Genomic DNA, 19,758 nt, shown 5'->3' on the forward strand with positions numbered 1-19,758 from the left:
AGCATCGCTCTCCCATTGGAGGACAGAGGTCACTCTGGGATAAACAGGTTTAACCTCCCAACTCTTTGTGACTGAACCCAGTGGCCTTCTATCAGCTGACCACAACGTTCACGCCAACGTTTTAAATCACCTGATCATCAGCGCTTCACACACACAGAGCGGTGCTGCCACCTGCTGTCAGGAACTATTACACCCTTTTGCTTTACATTAAAAACACATTGAGCCACATGGAGTACGGAGGACCAAAGGTGCCAAAATGCAACGAATAAAATATAAAAAGAAACTAGTCCTTAATTATGTCGGAATCTAAATGAAGATAAAACCTTATTTCTGATATTATTTCCTTTTAATTGGTTCCTCTATTTACATCCTGTGTAATTTCTCCAATAATGTACGTCTCTTTAATTTTCTATTTCTGCATATTTTTTCAAATGTATTTTCTTTATTGTATCTTGTTTCATTTTTGCATTTCTTCAAACATTTCTTTGTTACACATGAAGCAACGATCGTGTCTCTGAGTTTACATTTAAAAATGGTGGAAAAGGGAAGAAAACCTCAGAAACACCTGAACTCATCATTTTCAGTCAACATTATTTAAGTTTGACTCCATATTTCTATGTTAAATTATACTCCGTGTTTGAGGACTTCATTAGACCGCCTGACATAAAAACAGAAATCTGTCAAACACTGGTTTCACACACACTCAGGTGGTTTGTGCTGTAACTGCAGATCATTCTGGACCTGAGGAAGGAGGAGGATCACTCCATCCCCATCTGGATCATAGTGGGAAGCTCACTGGGAGGTTTGCTGCTGCTGGCCTTACTGGTCCTCGCTCTGTGGAAGGTAAAAACACACACGGAGCCTCGAACATCATCAGAGTACTCCTCTGTTCTGAGCTCTGCTCTACAGTGGACGTCTGGATCAAACGGCTCTACTGTCCGTCACAAACCGTAAATCCTTGTTTTCTCTTCAGCTCGGCTTCTTTAACAGACGGAGAAGAAAGGAGGAAGAGGAGCAGCCTGTGGCCAATGGGAAGACGGCACAGGAGCTATAACGTGGCTGACATCACCGCCGCATCATTCCTCGCCGGCCTGCAAAGTCTTAAATTAATGTTCCCGATGAAATTTAACCTTAAAGACACTGAGAAAATCTGACGACCTCACATGGGTCACCTGAACGCATCACGTGCCTCCACCCGTCACTCAGGGACTGCGACCCTCACCTTAAACCCGCCTCTTCGTCCACGCGATGTGCGATTGAAGCTACCCACAGACTGTATATAAAAGACGGAGTCAGCATTAGAAACATCGAAGGGTTAGGATTCTTCAGCGTCGCCGACGTCTGCCTTTCATGTGAGAACTTCACAGGTGTGACGGAGGCCTCGTGACAACGGAGAGCGATGGAGTAAATATTTAAACGGAGGCTGACGGGGCAGAAAGAAAACTACCTAACATTCGTCTGATTTCATCTTCTTAAATTGTAAATATATCCTATTAATGCTTATATATTGTAGCTGATGCACTTTTGTTTAAAAGTCAAACTTGAACTTGTGTAAATATTCACATGTATGACGAATGAGGGCCGAGGCGTCACCGTCGAAGCGGTTTCCGCTCTGCCTGTTAATGTCAGAATAAAGACGAGAAATATAAAAGTCGTGTCCGTCTGTTCGCTCACGTTTACCTTCTTTGTCTGAAATTTGGACTCTTTAATAACCTGAAATGTTGAGATCATTCAAAATTTTCTTTAAATTTTCTGGATAAATCTCAAAAGTTTGAGTAAATATTTTAAAAGTTTGAATCAGAGATCCTGAAATTTCAAGTTCCTCCCGAGTCTGTTTGTTGTACCCATCCATCCGTGTTCTTGTCACTTTGAGATAAATTGAAATTCTAAATTCAGAATCTCAAATTTCGACTTATTTAGACGAAAATTGAAATTTGAGACGCCCAACTCAAACTTTGAAAAGTAACAGCCTTTACAGGGACGTGTAACTTGACCAGACACATTTATGGCAGTTATTACTATTATTTTTTAATCAAGCTCAGTTTTTCAGATCTGACCAATCAGATCACTGCATTTTCTTACTCGTAGCTCAAACGCACACCGCTACTGAATATAAAACTAGTAAAACAGTCACGTGTGACGCCCGACACACCGCTGGCTGCCGCTCCAGGTCGGTCTGCATCCTCAGGTGTGGTCCCGCCTCTCAGTGCTCGACTGAGTCCTGAAACACGGACCAAAGCTTCGACTCCAGGATCAGTTTTTTATATGTTTTCACAAAACACACCCACACATCTGGAGGTTCTGATCCTTGAAATTTGGGATTGTGTCACGTTCTCCCGCACGTCGATGTGCAATGAAGTTCCGACTTAAACATTTGGAAATCTTATAAAGAAGCAGCTTGAAAGTTTGAAACACCCGACGTTTGAATGATTGCAGAATCGTTTCCAATAACTTTTTTCAGAAATTTACCTTACTCGTGGTTTGCATTTTCCCGCCCAGTGGCAGAAATAAGGCGGCCATCGCAGACACAAGGCTCCTCCTCAGACAGGCTGAAGAGCTCGGCGTTCAGCCGCTCTTCCTCCTCACGTTGAGGTGGTTGCTGGGAACCCCGCAGTCCTGAACCTGGACACTTTACTCATCTGAATTTTGGCAGTTTCAATTTCAAAGACGGAAAAGAAATCAACAACAGGACACAGCAGCTGAGCTCAGACAGAAGACTTTAATTTAACAGCATTCACCCCGCAGGAAGTACCCATCAGCTGACATCTCTTACGTTTTCCTGGCACACTGAGCATCTTTGGCTTCATCTCAGCCACAGAAACCTGCTTTTAATGAAAAAAAGGTCCCACCAGGACACAAACACTCCTGCAATGATAGTTGTAAGAAATTAAAAATGAATTAAACAGAACGAGCTCTGTGGATGGCACAGACTAATGCCCTGTGAGCACATGGGTAATAAAAGCTGGAGTTTTATTAGGAGAGCAAACGCTCTCCAACACCTGATTACAGGACGCCAAACGGTGGCCCAAGAAGAGCCTCGAGAAAGTTTCCACCATGATCGGCTTGTTAAACCTGATGTTTAACGGTCAATTGAGGTGCGAGCGCTCCCAAACAGAGTAAAACAACCCGAACGCTTGGCCGTCCTCCCAAGTGTTATAATAAAGTCTGATGTTAAACACAGGAGGAAACATCAGCAGGAAACTTTTCTAAATCTCACACCATTCCCACCTCAGGTCTACATTTGAACATCACATTATTGCAATAAACATGAGAGCAGGTGAGATTTGGCACCTGTGTGGAAAATAAGAGCGGGCCTCTGCTGGAGCATCCACAGCTTTGCTCTCAAACGTCTCATCCTCACTTTGGACCAAACAGGCCGGGCCTTAGCGAGCATCTAAAGCTCAACGACCTGAGCACAAATGTTCACGAACGTGACGTTTGGGTTAAAGGTGTTTATAAAGTGACAGGCAGCTTCAGTAGGGGAGGGATGTGAGAAGAGTCGGACCTGCTCCCAGATAAATAAAACGCCGCGGCGTCGATATTCAACATCCGGCAGGAATGCAAAAAACGCCCGCAGAGCATCGATCAAAACCTTCATCCTCTAACGTCCCTCCTGGAGGATCCTGCTCCAGATCTGGAAAATTAATCCGCCGACTCCAGTCTCACACCGCTAAACGATAGCACCGAGTAAGATTACCATTTATTTCTCAACCACTCACTTTAACGACGCTCATATTAAAACTTAAAGCCAGAAACGGCCCATCAGACTGGATGCGAGTCGGGATTATCCGGACGTTTTACTTAAAGGCACTGCTGATCCCGGTGAGGTGACGCCTACGATGCAGAAATCTGAAACCTGCACTCAAAACTGATTTCTTTTCCTTGTTTGGTTTCAGATCCAGTTTTAAAATCTTTGATTCTTGCAGCGGGGCGTTCACCAACACGAGAGGCTTTCAACAAACGCCAAAACATTACAGTAAATTCCACGGGCGGTTCTGCAGATCCCCAACGCCTCGGTCAATTTTCAAGTCTGCGAGTGCGCAAGGGTGACGCAGATATGGTCATTAACGCCCAGGCGACGCCGCACCAGCTCCCCACGTGTCAGTCGGAAGGCCGCCGGCAGTCGAGTCCCCCGCCCCCGAAACGCTCGCAGCTTCCCAAGAGTCAGCGTGGAGAAACATCCATCACGGCGAGCTTGAGATGTGCTCGTTATCTAAACCGTAAGAGACCGACTGACGAGCCTTTTGTTGGCTCACTTTTCACATCCTGGTGTCAAAAGTTAGAATAAAATAAAACTTTGTCACGTTATGGCATCAAAGTGTAACTCCTGCTGATTTCTACAACAGCAGGAGAGACGTCGGTTTGAACACTTCAACTGAATCTGGGCTTCAAGACTCAGTTCGACCCTCGGCGGAGGCTTTTTGGCACGTACTTATCCATTAACTAAAAAAAAAAACTAACTTTATCGGGACATAAAATCTGCATTCAGACAAATCTGATGAAACTCCGTGTAAAGGTCGTCTGTTTTCTTTCTAACACTAAACTTTGACATTTTTTATGCTGTTTCTTTTTAGAATTTCTCAGACAGTGAGAGGAAGTCAAAGCAGCTCATTTGCAGTTATTTTATCAGAAATCTCATTAAAAAAAACAACAAAAACAAAACCCGACACAGCTGATGAGAAAAAGGCTGAACGCTGCCCAAATAAATACCCACAACTATAAATAAAAGGGCGTGGAAGGATTCAGAGCAGGAGTGTCCGCACAGTTTCTTTAGAGCCAGAAGAAAAAGTTGAACTCAAACGTGATGAAGCAGACGTCTGAATTCAGCCTCGACCCGCCACAGTCAGGAACAACCCCAATAAAAACTTCTCTCCAATTAAAAAATAATCCTCTGCGTGACGGCTGATTGGTGGTTGAGCTCGGTCGTCCGGCGGCGTCTCTTCAGGCACTCGTTCCTTCGGTCCGATCATTTCTTCTTACACAATCGCGGCGACGTGGCGGCAGCTTCCTGGCAGAGAGGTAAGGCAAAACAGGAAGCTGCCTGGTGCTGCCGAAAAGAAAAAAAAGATTTTTTTTATATAAAAATGCTCAAAAAACGATCTGAGCTGCCAACCTCAGCACCGTGTGAACTGTTAGAAAAACGTTTTTAAAAATCGTCCGGCGTCAGTGGAACTCCACGAACTCTTCGAGCGTTTTGGGGATCTGGTTGCGATACGTGATCTGGTGCTGCCGGACGGCGCGCGCCGCCAGGCACTTGAGGCTCATCTTCATCTGCGTCTTCAGCAGGATCTCGGACACGCCCGTCGTGCTCTTGTCCAGCGGCGTCTTGTTCTGCTTGTTGGTCATATCCGTGTGCGCGCCGGCCTCCACTAGGTTGATGATGATGGCGTGCAGCGTGAGGAAGTCGCTGATGGGCCGGTTGTACTGGACGATGACGTGCAGCGGCGTGTTGCCCTCGTTGTCGATGGCATTGACCTGCGCGCCGCAGTCGATCAGCAGCTTGGTGACCTGCGCGTTGGGGAAGCTGCACACATCGTTGGTGTGGAAGTCATCCACCGGCGTGGTGGAGCTGATGGCGAGGTGGAGCAGCGAGGCGCCCTCGCGTGACCGCGGATCTAGCTGGATCAGGTCGTAGATGTGCTTGTTGATGGCGGCGCGCTGCGCGTCGCTGCAGGTGGTTTTAGTGGAGATGCACGCCAGGTACAGGAAGGTGAAGACGTTGGACTCGTAACTCTCCATGGCCTGTGGCAGCTCGGATTCAGCGGCGGCCTCCACGCGAACCATGCTGCGCTGAATCTCCAGAACGCTGCAACTCAGCACCTGCTCGACAGCGGCGGCTGACACGTGCTCCTTCAGGTGGACCATCTGCGAGAACACCTGGGCAAAGCGCAGCAGGTCCTTGTGCGTGTTGCGGTTTCCTTTCTGCCGCAGGCGGAGGGCGTGCAGCCACAGCTTGATGCACTGTTCAAACTCCATGTTGTCAGCGTAGACGGCGCCACGGTAGATTATCGGATGCGACACGTCGATATTGTCCGAGCCCAGGATCCGCTCTCGGATCATCAGTCCCTCCATGTGCAGGGCGTCGCGGTCCACCCTGATGGCCTCCAGGTCCTGCAGCGTTTGACACTCGCGGCGCCCTCCGTAAGCCTCGACGGCTGGGAACAGTTCCTTGGTGATGTTGTTGTCTGGATCGCGGTAGCGCTCCATCATGGCCGCGTGGAGGTAGTGGTACGTCCTCTGTATGTCGTAGTTCTCCCTGTCGTTGGCGAACGAGGCGCCCAGCAGCTCCAGGGCCTCGATGCGGCTGTGAGGGTCGCAGTCGGCGTGCGCCAGCAGCAGCTCCACCACGTCAGCCTTGCAGCTCTCCGCCGCCACTTTCAGCGGCGTCATGCCGTGCCCGTTCACCACCATGGATGCCTGGCATTGCATCAGCTCTTTGACAATGTCCAGATGTCCTGCCTCAGCTGCAAAGTGCAGCGCGGTGGCCCCGCAGTGGGCCTTGGCGTTGGGGTCCGCCCCCTTCTCCAACAGGAACCTCACCACCTCCGTGTGGCCTTTGTAGGCGGCAATCATCAGACAGGTGTTGTTGAACTTGTTGGTGATGCTGATGTCGGCGTTGTGCTCCACCAGGTAGCGAACGATGTCCAGACGCCCGTCGAAGCAGGCGGCTCGCAGGGGGGTGGAGTTTGTGATGGTGGTGTGGTTGACGTTGGCGTGGTGACTCACCAGAAGACGCACCACCTCGAAGTGTCCTGCGCCGGCTGCACACCACAGCGCCGTGGCACCGTCGATGACGTAGCTGCAGGCCAGAGACAACAAACGTTAACGTGTCATCATCCTCCGGATAAATGGTCACGATTCAAACAACAACGACAGTAACGACTACAAGAACAATAAAAACAGATTCAACTGTTGGTTGAATTGTAATTTTCAGGAGTTCTGTCCTTCACCCATTCAGTGTTTTCTAAATGAAAGCCGTTTACGTAGAGCAGGTGTCAGTTTACCAAAACTCATGAAAACAGAACAATCTCAGTAAAATTCAAGCTCTCTTTTGTCTGGTTATGAATCAAGCGCGCCCTCTTCCTTTACTGCAGAGAGCACACAGTGGGACTGACTGTGACGTTGATGACTGAGGACCAGAGGACACAGACATGCTTTGAATACATCTGTCGACCTCCACGAGATGTTTGAACCATCAGAGATAAAACGCCGCGGTCTTTGTGCCGTTCCACGGAGACTCTGAACCGTCACGTTTGGATAGCGGCAGCAGACCTGCAGCATGTCGACCCCTCAGGCTGCTCATCTGTTTCCTGACAAACTGCTCATTAAACGAGGAATAATTTAAAAAGCAAACACCTTCTGCTGAGGTAAAGAGCCGCTGAATGAAGCTTTTGGTTTCAATGCTTTTAAAATGAAACAGAAACCTGGTATTTCCCCGTGATCCGGATTCTCTTATCACTTCAAAGGTGCTCTGATTATCTAACCGAGCCTTCAGCCTCATCACGTAAAGCACTGAAGAACATTTAACAGCACGTTTACAGGCAGACCTCGCTGCAGTGAAACAGATCGCTTATATAACGGTAAACATACAGTACCTCATTTTTTTAGAGTATTTGATAGAAACCAGATTATAGTATTCATATATATCCTCTTGATGTGTTCGCATCACCCCTCCCTGACCTGCACTCAATCTACAGCAGGCGGTGCTGGACCAAGGCCAGGAAGATGGTGAAGGACCTCAGCCATCCCAACAACAGACTGTTCTCTCTGCTGAGGTCAGGAAAGCGATTCCGCTCCCTGAAGACCAACACAGAGAGACTGAGGAGGAGCTTCTTCCCGCAGGCGATACGGTCTCTCAATCACACCACCACACAGTACTGACCCACACATACAGTTCTTACACACACACTGGACTTTCTGGACTTTGTTTTCACTTCATCACTTAAATCACTTTAAGCATATTTGCACTGCACAAGACATAATGTGGATCGCACAACACTGGACATTATATTCTTCATTTCCGGTTAATACTTGTACAGCTGCTGTTATTGTGTATATATTTATTTATATTTCTTCATACATTCTTATATAGTTCTATATTGTGTATTTTGTTGTACAGTTATTTTATTTTCAACTTTAATTTATATATTTTATCTTATTCTCCCAGTTAAATTTGCCCTTCATTCTAATTTGTGTTGTACAGTTATTTCATTTTTAACCTTAATTTATATTTTATTCCTTCCTAGTAAAATTTACCCTTTTTAATTTTTCATATTTATTTCCTATCTTATTCATAGCCTTTTCCTTTTTTTGTTTTCTTTAGGTCACGAGCAGTTGTCCAAGCATTTCACTACATATCGTACTGTGTATGACTGTGTACGTGACAAATAAAATTTGAATTTGAATCAACTTAGAATTAATCCATTAAAATATACGGTATATATGGTTCGCAGCGTGTGGAAGTGGAATACAGTGGCCGAGATGGAAATCGTCTTTTCACCTGATCACATTTTATGTATGTGATCAGAGACGCCCGCACAGAGTACGACTTATCCCCAAACACCACAAACCGCTGTCAGACCATACTATGACTTTCACACATGTACGCCTTCATCATCCCGCTCTCCTCCTCCTCCAACAACGACAGATCCATTTCAAACAGTTTCACTAATGCAGACTAACAGCAGCTAACAGCTGTAAAATGTAATAACTGTCCTTTTTAAACATCCTCTAAAACTGTTTCCAACAAAAATGTCTTATTAGTTCTCCATCATCATGTCAGACTTTTTCCATTTTTAACCTCTGACCCTTTTTTCACAAATGCACCAGTTTTGTTTCTGTTAACTTCTGTTAAGTTTATTCATTTCCCAAGATTAGTTTGATTGACACTTATTTAGGGCACTATATGAAAGCTGCTGTGGACATAAGCTGGTGCAGCAGGTTAGCAGGTGAGGACCAGTCAAACTACATCAGACGAATTTCTGTAAACTCGGTTTTTCTTTTAACAAACACTTTGAGTTTTGCGTGACCTCTGTCCTGCCTGACTTCATGAAACTGGTGATATCTGAGTAATAAACCTGGCTGTGGAGCGCAGGTAGCCTCGGGTGAGCTCGTACCCGTCAAACCGAACCGTGCCGGTCTGCTCGGTGTCCACCTTGTAGTGGTCCAGGAGGAGCCGGACCACCTTGTCGTGGCCGTTCCGCGCCGCGATGATCAGCGGGGTGGACCTCTGGCCGCTCAGGTGGGTCACGTAGCTCAGCAGGAACTGCGTCTCCGCCTCGGAGTGGTTCAGCAGCAGCGCGGCCAGGGTCAGGACTCGGCCCTCGCTGGCAGCCTTGTACACATACCCGGCCAGAGACTCCATGAGAGCCCGAGAGGAAGCCAGGAGCTCCGCGTTCTTCCAAACTGACAGCGTCCACTCCCCCGGAGCGATCCGCCTCCCATTAAAGAGTCCACACCGGCCCCGGGGGTGACATGAAACGGCTCTGTCCTACCTACAGCCCCGGAGGAAACGTTCAGAGGTCCCGGCTGGTTTGACTATAAGCACTGGACTCTGGGTGTGAGTCTCCGGGCAGCAGCAGAGCGAGTGGACCGGTTAGCTCCGAAGGCTAACTGCTAACGTCAGCGAGCGGCTTCCAAAGCGTGTCTGAGGTCAAAGGTCAGATAAATGACACCTCCTGTTGTTGCTGAAAATAAAAACGACGTCCCGCAGCGTCAAACACTCAGAAACAAACAGCTGATTTCAGCGTTCACGGAAGTTTCCGCTTTAAAACACCTCCGACAGGAACGTTCTCCAGCAACTTCTGTTCCCGCCTCTTCTTCTGCTGCTCACCGCGAGAGGGCCCGCACTGCAGCGCCACCCTCTGGTCCGGGTCAATTACTGCATCTGCTCATCAAAACAAAAACCGTCAGGATAATCACGAGATATCCATTTGAATTGGTTTAGTATAAAATAATGACTTTAACTTGAATTTTAAATTAAGATTAAAAAAAAAATTATATAGATATTTTTTGCCATTAATTTCCCAAGCTTCAGATTATTTTGAAATTTGTCTAAATATTTCATATATTTCGTAGTTTGTTTTTTAAATTGCCTATAATTTATTATTATTATTATTATTATTATTATTATTATTATTATTATTATTATTATTATTATTATTATTTTTCACATTTTTAAAAAGGAAATCTTCCAGTTTTTCTTTTGCTTATTTTAAATTTTTGTGTCAAGTTGTGGTAAATTTGCAATTTTTATATTATTAATTTTTGATATGTGTCATTAATCAATTTCTTTCTTATTAATTGCCATACAGTTTTTTTCTCTAACACTTATTAAAGTGTGAGTGTGGTGTTTTTTTTGAGAGGCCATTAATCCGTTATGTTCTGTACATTCCCTGATTTTATGCTGCATTTCAGGCAGATTCATTTTGAGACTGTTTGACTGCTTAAAAAATGTAGTTGTGATTATGTGGTTTCAAAGTTTGGGTTTTTTACTTTCACTCGGCAGGTGAAAAGATGAGCTATAGCTGTACTGTCCCAGTCAGCCTGATGTCACCTGAAAGCAGTTCAAACTACAAAGTGCTGACTTTCAGCAGAGCAAGCTCAGTCTGAGCTCTGCTCAGTCAGATGCTGCAGGTTCATTTTTTCCTTTTCAGTAAAATGAAAACATGTTTTTGAGGTTTTATCTCTTTACACTGAACTCCAGGACCATAAGATCTGAGATCAGCTCATCTAAACCAGATTAATCTAATAAAAACTGGGAGGGGGGTTTGTGCAGATTAATGCTAATCTGCTGACAGATTAACCTGATGGATGGACTTCCTGTAGAAGCTCTGTGTTTGTGCTGGTGAAATCATTTGCTTTGATTTATTTCAGATGAAGAGAAACCGTTTCTGGAGCACCGGTGCTCGCTGTGGGACTGACACCTCGGTGGGAATGAAAAGGACAATAACGCAGAGAATATGACTTTACGGACAGACACGAAGACGTCCACGAGGAAGAGAGAGAACCCAGCTCTGCGTGCAGCAGCTTTCATGTGCAGGTTTGTGCAGTTCAATTTCTCATAATTCCCACCCATAATCAGTTATTCACCTTTAATTAATGTCACAGCTTTGGACCAATGATTAAAAGACATCTGCAGACGCCTCTACAGAAACATCTAATTTATTTATTTACTAATTAATTCATGAGATTAGATGAAAATTTTAACCTCTAAACTGTGCCATCCATCCTTGCATCCATCTATTCGTCCATGTCCTTGAGTTCTCCTCAGGGCTCATAAAAGTATTCCAGATTCAGCTCAGGGCCTCCTGTTAGTCCGACTTTCCTGAAAACACCTCATGATAAAGAAACGCTGCTGTAGTAAATGAAAGAAATATCTATCAGCACAACTCTAAAACGTGTGAGAAATAAACTACATTTTTAACTGTGCCTCATGATGAAAATAATAAACTTCTTCGATTGTGAAAAAACAGGAACTTCTGTTAGTTGATTGTCTGTTTCTGTAAAACTTGTAAAAAATGTTTAAAACCAACACTTACGTCTGCTTTAACACATCCAGAGCTGTTCATTTGACCAGATTTGGGTCTTTGCTGGGCCACTTTTGGCCCCCAGACCTTTTGTTTGACACCCCTGGCCCAGAGAAAGGTGGCCCCTCCTCCCCAGTCCTGGCTCCAGGGTCAGGGCACTTGATTTCTTCTGTGTGGCCCTCTGGGCCCTCATCCAGGACCAGTTTACCTCAGGAGCCCGCTCCACATCCATAACTCAGCTCCTGAGATCAGTCCAGCGTGTGCGCCCAGACGAGGGCTCTGTGAGATTTCAGACAGGTCTGAATATCAATTTAACTTCAATGGAAGACAAGCTCTTTTTATTCATAGGACCCATTCTCTTAAACTAGTCAGTATAAGCTCGTATAAGTCTGAGAGTCAGAGTCCACTGCAGCCTCCCTTCAAACAGGCTCTGTGCTGTTGTTTCAGACCTCCTGACGTCCGTAACCTGTGAAGGCTGGAGACATTTTTCACCTTTTGCAATCACCGAGCTCCCATTTTCCCGTCTTCCTGTTTCAGCTGCTTCTATGTTTTTTCTGTGTTAACGGTGCGTTTACGTTCCTCCGCTCGTCTCTGTGTCCTGCAGCCGCTCGGCCGGTTCCACGCAGGTGGAGGCGGTTCTGCCGAGGCCTCGCTTCCACCTAGACCTCTGGCTCAGCTTCACCTTCCAGAATTGGATCCTGGATGTTGGCCGTCCTGTCGTCATGGTAACAAAACGATGACTAGCGCTTAATTTCGGGACTTTCTATTTTCACCCAGAGGGAGCCTAACAGGACATTCAGCATCTGTTTTGTTCTGCTGCTGAAACGTGATCGCTTTCAGTCGTCGCTATATTTTCATTAAGACGCCACCTCGCTCATTTGCATTGGAATAATAATAATAATAATTATAATAATAAAGCATTAGTGGAATAATGTTGGGAAAACCTAACCATGAAGTGTCTTGTTTTTGGCAGCTCGTCCTCCCTGCCGATTGGCTCCCTCTGCAGCATCCTGGGGTTGCAGACCATCTCCACTTCCTGTACAACGTCACGGCTCCGCTCATACTTCTCAAAGTAACTGTGACGCGCCTCAGGCTATCCCACATGACGAACTCCTTTGGTGTCGATTTTCTGAGTTTTAATTGACTTTGCTCCGTCTCAGATGCTTGAACGCAGCCCCTGGATGCTCCCGGGCCTCGCCGTCCGCCTTGGCATCATCGCCGTTTCCATGGGAACCACCCTTCACTTGGTGGCAGACTCCATCACGAGACGCCTGCTGCTGATTGGTTACCAGCTGCACCTGCCTGTTAGAGAGAATCCAATAATGAGGAACCTCAAACCTTCGGCCCTGGTAGGTGCTGCACTCGAAAGACCGAATAACAAACAGTGAGAGGACCCCGGACCGTGAACGGTGGGAAAATATACATCTGAGCTCAGGAGGGGGTCCTTGAGCTGAGATCCTTCTGTAAGAACCGAACCGCTCCTCCTCCTCCTCATCCTCCCTCGGTGTGAGTCAGATTTAGTGAAACTGAAGCTGAACACTTGTTCTCCTGATACAGAGTTCAGCTCGTCCCCATTACAATCTGAACTGAATGCACAACAACACAGTGAGAATTTAAAGGACTCCAGGTCTGTTTCTGACACATTGATTCTGATCCTTCAGTCTAAGCTGGTGAGTGAAGTGTGGTTCAGAGAAAGTAGAATGTAAGAAACCTCCACTGATCTTCATACAGAAGGCAGCAGAAATCTGACAGCTGACACCAAAACCTTCCAGATGGACGAACAGCGCCGCAGACCCGAGGACACATGTGAATCTGAACTTGGGGAAACAGTTGAATGACTGATGCATCATCTGCTATTTGAGAAATAAAACAAATAAATGAATAAAATTGATTCGTGTTCATAAAGTTTTTGTGTTTTTCAGGTCGACGTCTTTGAGCTGCTGTTTCACTACGATGACACTGTTGGTCACATGATGTGGTAAGAAGAGAAAAAGCTGTTGTGTTGTGTTAAGCGATGACTCCACATGCGGACAAAAATGTATAATTATAATTAAGCACAAGTACAGAAAAATGTTGCAAAACAGACAAAAACAAATGCAGCTTTAAATTCAAAGGAAAAGCGATTTTTCAACAAAAGAGCAGACGATGTCGATGTTTGACATTTATTCTTGTAACGAGGATCGTTTTCCTCCTTAGGTACGTCCCTTTCTTCCTCGTCCTCGTGCTCTTCTTCAATGGTTGTTTCAGTCGCAGGGAGCAGGAGGAGAGGATGCCACCGTCAGCGTGGATGCTACTCGCTCCAAACGCTGCCTACTACTGGTCAGTCTGCTTTACTACAACATCCTCTGCACATGCTCTGTCCGTGCTTAAAGTTCAGTCCCTGCAAATATCTGAGGGAAGAACAAAACTTACTTTTAGGTTTTACTGATACTAATTTAGCTCATAAACAGCATGTGAAGGGCTGGAGGTGGGTTGCAAAGCAGCTTACAGGCGTGCAGCAACGTTAATCCAGAGTTTTAAAGAAAAAGAGCAACTTGGAATAATAATTGCCAGTTTTGATGAAATCAATGGCGTGTCCAGCGGGGTGGCCTGGGGGGGCACAGGCCACCCCCCCAACCAGACTGGCCACCCCAGGTGCCACCCCAAAGGCAAAACAATAAAATTCAATCAAATATCAAATGTCCGATTATGTTTTCACGGTGACGCTCAGATATCCGAGTGTAAGTGAATGCAGCATCGGCTTCTGCGCTATGCGCATCACGTTAGCAAAGGTAGGAGAGCCAAGCACGAAAGACGTCACTGCAGGAAACAATTTTTCGGTGAAAGAAAATGAGGACAGAATAAATGTCCCGGTAAGTAATATTAAGTTTGTTGAGTTTAGTAAACTTCGGCGAAATTAGAATACCAAGGAAAAAATAACACTTAAAGAATTATTGCAGCTGTGGAATATTTCAGACAGTATGCTACTGAGGGGAGCTAACATAAGAGTTATGAGTTATAAGATATAATCTAAGTCGTAACATTGCTGTATGGAGCTGCAGATTTGGTTGCAGGTTAACATAGCTGGACTGGCCATCGGGCTTATTTGACTTATTTTTTATTTTTTTTGTAATGGCATGAACAATGAGAGGTGGTGGATTGGCCAGATGCAGGTCGATGTGTAGAAATAACTCAGTTGTTTGGTGGTGGCTATGGCGGGGCTTCCACAGAGGCAGCAGGTGGATGAGGGAAGGGGAGGCAGGAGGAGAGCCCCGAGGCAGCCACCAGTCCGAGTGTCAGGTGAACTGAACTTCAGGTAAGAAGTTATGACCTGCAGTCTATCTGGGTCAGATATAAACCAAGTTTAGGTGGAGTTTATTTTCATGTTGCTGACTTTTTACTGTCAGTTGCAATAACTCGTACTGCGTTCTAGCCAGTTTGACGGAGTTTTTATACAGCTGGGTGGTGCTATGATGTTACTGATAGTGAACTTTATTTTATTCATAAGGTTAGTAGAGTTGCCAACGGCTCCTTAAAAATGGAATGGTCCCTCATTTCATATTGAGCTGAGAAGAGACGCAGTTTGTCCCGAACTTCAGCTAGAATGGAAAAAGACACAAAGCTGGATTTATTCTGTCTTTACGCTGCACAGCTGCCTCTTCTCTCATCCTCCCTCTCCTGTTGCTACTTCAATCATGAAACTGATCAATGATCAGCTGATCGGCTTTTCTCTCTTGTTTGTTTATCGCCCACTTTGCGCCAGAAAGAGGAAACCAGCAGATGTCACGCTAAACAACAGCAGCACGTTTAAGCTTGATCGGCTGTTGTTAGAATTTATTTAATATTAATTTCTAGTATCAGCTGATGTTTGCTGGAGCCACAGCTGTAAAGCTGCTGGTCATGATGTCGGTTTGGATATCTGGTGAGAGGGAAACGTGAAGACCACCCACCAGGATCCTTTTTTATGTAGCTGACAGCTGGTAACTGTGCAGGGGCAGGTCTAGCAAAGTTTTGCCAGGGGGCCAGGTAGGGCATTAACAGGGAAAGGGGGCACAAAGAAATACTTTTCTTTCCTATTCTCATTTAAAATATCTAGCTTTTATTAAATAATTATCTAAATCTTACAACCAAAGTTTTTATCTGACGTAAAATGTATAGAAATCATACATATACCAAAAAGACTGTACATCACTGTCACAACAGGGTTTGTTTTCATTCAAAGGCTTTATGGCTTTAATACCTGGTGGGCCGGTCTGTAGTCAAAATGCCCGATTTTCTGTCCCAGTCCAGCCCTGCAGGTTAATACTGGCAGTGTCACCATGCCAGCTGAATGTATTTCATCATCAGCCAGTGTTGTTCTTTATCAATATTACCACAGTTTACCATAAGGCAGCATAGAAAGTATTTACTTGCTTTCAGGTTTTATTCAAATGTTAGTCTTTTCATTTGTTTCCCCACTTTTTTCCTGTTTCAAAATCAAACACCAGTTTGTGAGAAGATTATCTTCTTTTTTTAACAGGCAGATAAAGTTTTGCATTGGCATTGGCTAATTTGTCAATTGTTTGCTACAAATGTTCGTATTTTAATATTCAAAAATGTTTTTGCCCAAAACATATGTGCAGTATATGTCAGTAAAAATACTATGCAAATATTGCTGTCCTTGAATGCTGAGTAAACACTGACAAAGCACTGATTGTATCTCTTGTACTTTATCAACGCAGTATCTAAAAACTTTGCACCGTAGTGGTTAAAATCTCATTCTAATAAGAGTTAAAAGTGCATTTGGTTATTAGGTTTATAGGATTATTGAATTATGGTTAAGGGTTGGTAGAATTTTTTTTTAAAAACATTATCTGCCAATTACATCTGCCACCCTTCTCCAAATCTGTGCCCCTACCTGGCCCCCCCAACAAAAATTTTCTAGACACGCCACTGGATGAAATGCGTCCGTCTGCCCTGTGAGAGCCAAGACATCGAAAACACATCATCAACGCTTCGTCATCATCAGGTGACGTCTTCAGTCTCAGCTGACTGCAGCTTTCCAACCTTAGAAACAGGACATTTGCATAATGACTGAAACCAGCCCACTGAAGGAACAATGGGCTGTGAGGTCACTTCCTTGATCAATAATATGCAAACTGTCTTGACCACCAATCAATGGCCAGCATTGTAAGATGGTGACAGATGTACCCTTAGGCCCCTCCTCCATTCAGAGATGGTCTCTACCCTTTTCACATAAATGGCCTCCTTGACTCCGCCTTCAAACCAGCGTTCCTCCCTGTCCAGGATGTTACATCCTCATCATTGAAGGCGTGGCCACTGGCCTGTAGGTGTGAATAGTCTGCAGGTACATGTTTCAACACCAAGAGGTCACCTGGATGAGTGACGGACCGTTTCTCCCACTGAAAACTGGACGTAGCGTCTTCAGTGGGCTTTCTGGGATTTCCTTACCTGGATGACTGAGCATCAAATAAGCTGTTATTTTCATCTCAGAGGAACATTAACCACAGAGTTTTCTATTTAAACCCAAAGTAGCTAACAGATGGAGGCACCAAGTGAAACCTGTGTTGGCTGAAAGTAGTAATTAAAAAAGTCCAGCAGCAGGTACATAAATCTGCATTTAGTCTGCAGTGAGAGGTTTGTGTATTGTGTGAGAGTCAGACGTGCAGAGGCTCATTCTCGACTTTACTCCAGGACATTTCCATATTTTTGAGACACTCACTCACACAGCCAGCCAGGCAGAACAAAATTAAATTCATTCATAATTAAGAAGATCTAAAGAGCTCAGGGGTCAGGTGGCTCCCAGCAGCAGAAACAACGAACACAACGGAGAAGCTTTGAAGTTACAGAGCATGAAATATTCTCCCAGTATACAATCACAGCGGCACACACACAGTTTAGACGCGTGGACGTGAAAAATATACAGAATGAATTTTGACTAGTGCGTGAGTATAAAATAAAAGCATGTTTTTATTTTTAGTTTAAGACGCCATATTTGCTTCTTTATGGACAAAAATGACCTTTGTGGTGGCCGAGTTGGACTGAAGCTAAGTGATAAAATAATATTATCATTTTTTAAATATTTGTTTTAATCACAGGTCACAGCTGAAGTCACAGATAATCGTGGATATTTTGAGTTTTAATAAAGAAATATCAGTAATTAGAACTCTTATAAGTTAAATCTTCATTATGTTGAATTTCGGACATTTGAAAGTTTTGCTTTAATCTGCTGGCTGTCCTCCCACCAGGTAACAGCTGAACTCACCTGTAAATAGTTGAAGAACAATACCCAACCACCTGAGGCTGTGTGTGTGTGTGTGTGTGTGATCACCTCCAGCTGTTAGTAATAATTGATTAGCTGCTTCTCAGGTGTTGCTGACTTCCTGGTTTATGCAGTGAGGACAGAATTCAAGAAGCGAGTGAAGGTCGACTCAGACCTTTAAATACCAAACGAGTGTTTTACTTTGTGCTTCTGCTGGTTGCAGTTTTTAAACCTTTTCTCGTTCTCTGCTGTTAAATTAAAGCAACTTTTTCAGTTCACTGCTCCCTTCAACATAAATGCATCAAACAGGTGAATGGCTGTTTTCACACACAAACCTAAAATTCATCATTTTTCTGACACACAAATAGTGAAAGCCTCAGACCTCTGAGTGTGACGGAGACAAAGTGCGTTCTGCAGCTGGATAGCAAAAGGTTGCTGGCGGATGCAGGAAGTTTCAAACGATTGTGATTCACTGTAACTACGGTGACCGACCGTCCTCTTTTTTTGCACTCGTTGACTTGTAAAAGCCTATATGACCTTTTTTATGTCACCATTCATTAACCGTACAGAGAAAGCATAGTTTAAATATGAAACAGTGTTATTAAAGTTCTTCATGACTGGTCCAAGTGTCCTATTTATTGAAAATCAAAATAGGGTCACCTTACTGAAACACACACGGTGGAAAACTGCCCGATGTGCACTTATGTTGCACTCTGGTCAGTTAGAATTACACTGAAACTGAGTGGAAAACACATTTTTAACATGGCAGGAAGCTTCCTCACACTCACCTATAGAAAAACAGCTTCAAAACGAACCGACTGGCTCCTCCCCTGAAATGATCCCTGAAGCGGCTTGGTCTGCTTACACCAGTGGACGTTTGCAGGGCGACTTCACCCACCGGCCACCTGATGGAGCCACTGAGCTGATTGGTTATGCTTCTCTTTGTCCCTGGCGACAGGTATTTAATCACAGAAGGACAGACCTTCATCCTCTTCACCTTCACCTTCTTCGCCATGACCACTACAGTGATGCATCAGAGGAGGCGGGGCTTGTTTCTCAACAGTGATGGGCTTTTCATGTTCTACAGGTAAAAAAAAAAGAGAAAACGCAGCGAATGAGCAAACTGGGAAACATAAATAATTATGTTTTCAGGTTTTTAGTCGACCAACATTAAAGGTTCAAGGTTAAGTTGGTAATACACCGACTCATTCAGGCTCTCAGGATCAATAATAGTTAAAACAACATCTCACATCATTAACGCAGACGGCTCGTTTTCACTGTCCTCCACCCTTTTCTTCTCCATCTGTGGGCCCAAAGCTCCGCTCACACAGGCGACTGTTTGGTGACACGCTGGGGAAAATGAGCATTTCCCAACTGCTTGTTGAGTGGTTGCTGCCTTCCTGCAAACTCCTACATAAGATGTCCTTTGTTTGACTCTGTGCTGATAGTTTCTCTGCAGCTCTGATCCTGGTGGCGATCTGGGTGGCCTGTCTGTGGAACGACAGCATCCTGAGGACGACAGTCCCCGGACTGATCTACATCCCACGGCCCTGCACCGTCTACACGCTCCACCTCCACCAGATGAGCCACATATGACGGAGTTAGAAGGAGAAGAATGAGGATCTGTCGCAGAATCACAGGAACGCCATGATGAAACTGTTTATGGTTTTCACTGGATATAAGAAATACAGCCTCACAGCATCCACACTTTTCCACCTGTTTATTACTGGGATACAAAGACTGAAAGCAGCTCACAAACCACCAAAAATATTCATTCTCCTCAGCTCACGCTCAAGGATTTTCCCTAAGAAACATGAAAAATGCAGCTGAAATATATAAAATCAAATATTTGTTTAAATATGCGTGGATATATATGTGAATAAAACTGAACCAAGTAAATGTATCTGAATACCCAAAGTCTCAGTTCTCAGATCTTTTAATTTAACCTTCTTTTTAATTTAATTTGGAGGAGTTATGCCTCAAAAACAT

The 19,758-nt window shown here is 44.7% G+C and overlaps 3 protein-coding genes across 6 annotated transcripts in view; 2 read left to right on the forward strand and 1 right to left on the reverse strand.

The window, feature by feature from the left end:
- Window positions 1-1,651, forward strand: part of itga11b (integrin, alpha 11b) — a 36,894-nt gene extending 35,243 nt beyond the window's left edge. For all 3 annotated transcript variants that reach the window (XR_013909896.1, XM_026172398.2, XM_026172399.2), the window contains exons 29-30: window positions 730-843; window positions 974-1,651. Coding sequence is in view for 2 of the 3 variants with exons in the window: in XM_026172398.2 (XP_026028183.1) it covers window positions 730-843; window positions 974-1,054 (195 nt within the window). In the remaining variant the exon portion in view is untranslated. The remainder of the gene's footprint in view (window positions 1-729; window positions 844-973) is intronic.
- Window positions 1,652-2,700: 1,049 nt separating this feature from the next.
- fem1b (fem-1 homolog b) lies at window positions 2,701-9,987 on the reverse strand. The gene is made up of 2 exons (XM_026172400.2): window positions 9,117-9,987; window positions 2,701-6,799 (listed from the first exon to the last, which is right to left on the reverse strand). The coding sequence occupies exons 1-2, from the start codon at window positions 9,362-9,364 to the stop codon at window positions 5,164-5,166; spliced, it is 1,884 nt and encodes a 627-aa protein (XP_026028185.1). The 5' UTR covers window positions 9,365-9,987; the 3' UTR covers window positions 2,701-5,163.
- On the forward strand, window positions 9,727-19,686 carry cln6b (CLN6 transmembrane ER protein b). Of its 2 annotated transcripts, none has more exons than XM_026172404.2 (9): window positions 9,727-9,866; window positions 10,876-11,041; window positions 12,133-12,253; window positions 12,502-12,600; window positions 12,689-12,877; window positions 13,451-13,506; window positions 13,725-13,847; window positions 18,728-18,856; window positions 19,218-19,686. In XM_026172404.2, exons 2-9 carry the CDS (start codon window positions 10,962-10,964, stop codon window positions 19,363-19,365), a joined length of 945 nt encoding a protein of 314 aa, XP_026028189.1. In that variant the 5' UTR covers window positions 9,727-9,866; window positions 10,876-10,961; the 3' UTR covers window positions 19,366-19,686. The 2 variants fall into 2 exon arrangements, with proteins under 2 accessions (XP_026028189.1, XP_026028188.1); XM_026172403.2 differs by having other exon boundaries at window positions 19,229-19,686.
- Window positions 19,687-19,758: the final 72 nt, after the last annotated feature.

The sequence above is a fragment of the Astatotilapia calliptera genome, chromosome 7 (assembly GCF_964374335.1).
Source record: "Astatotilapia calliptera chromosome 7, fAstCal68.1, whole genome shotgun sequence".
In the NCBI taxonomy this organism is placed as follows: domain Eukaryota; kingdom Metazoa; phylum Chordata; class Actinopteri; order Cichliformes; family Cichlidae; genus Astatotilapia; species Astatotilapia calliptera.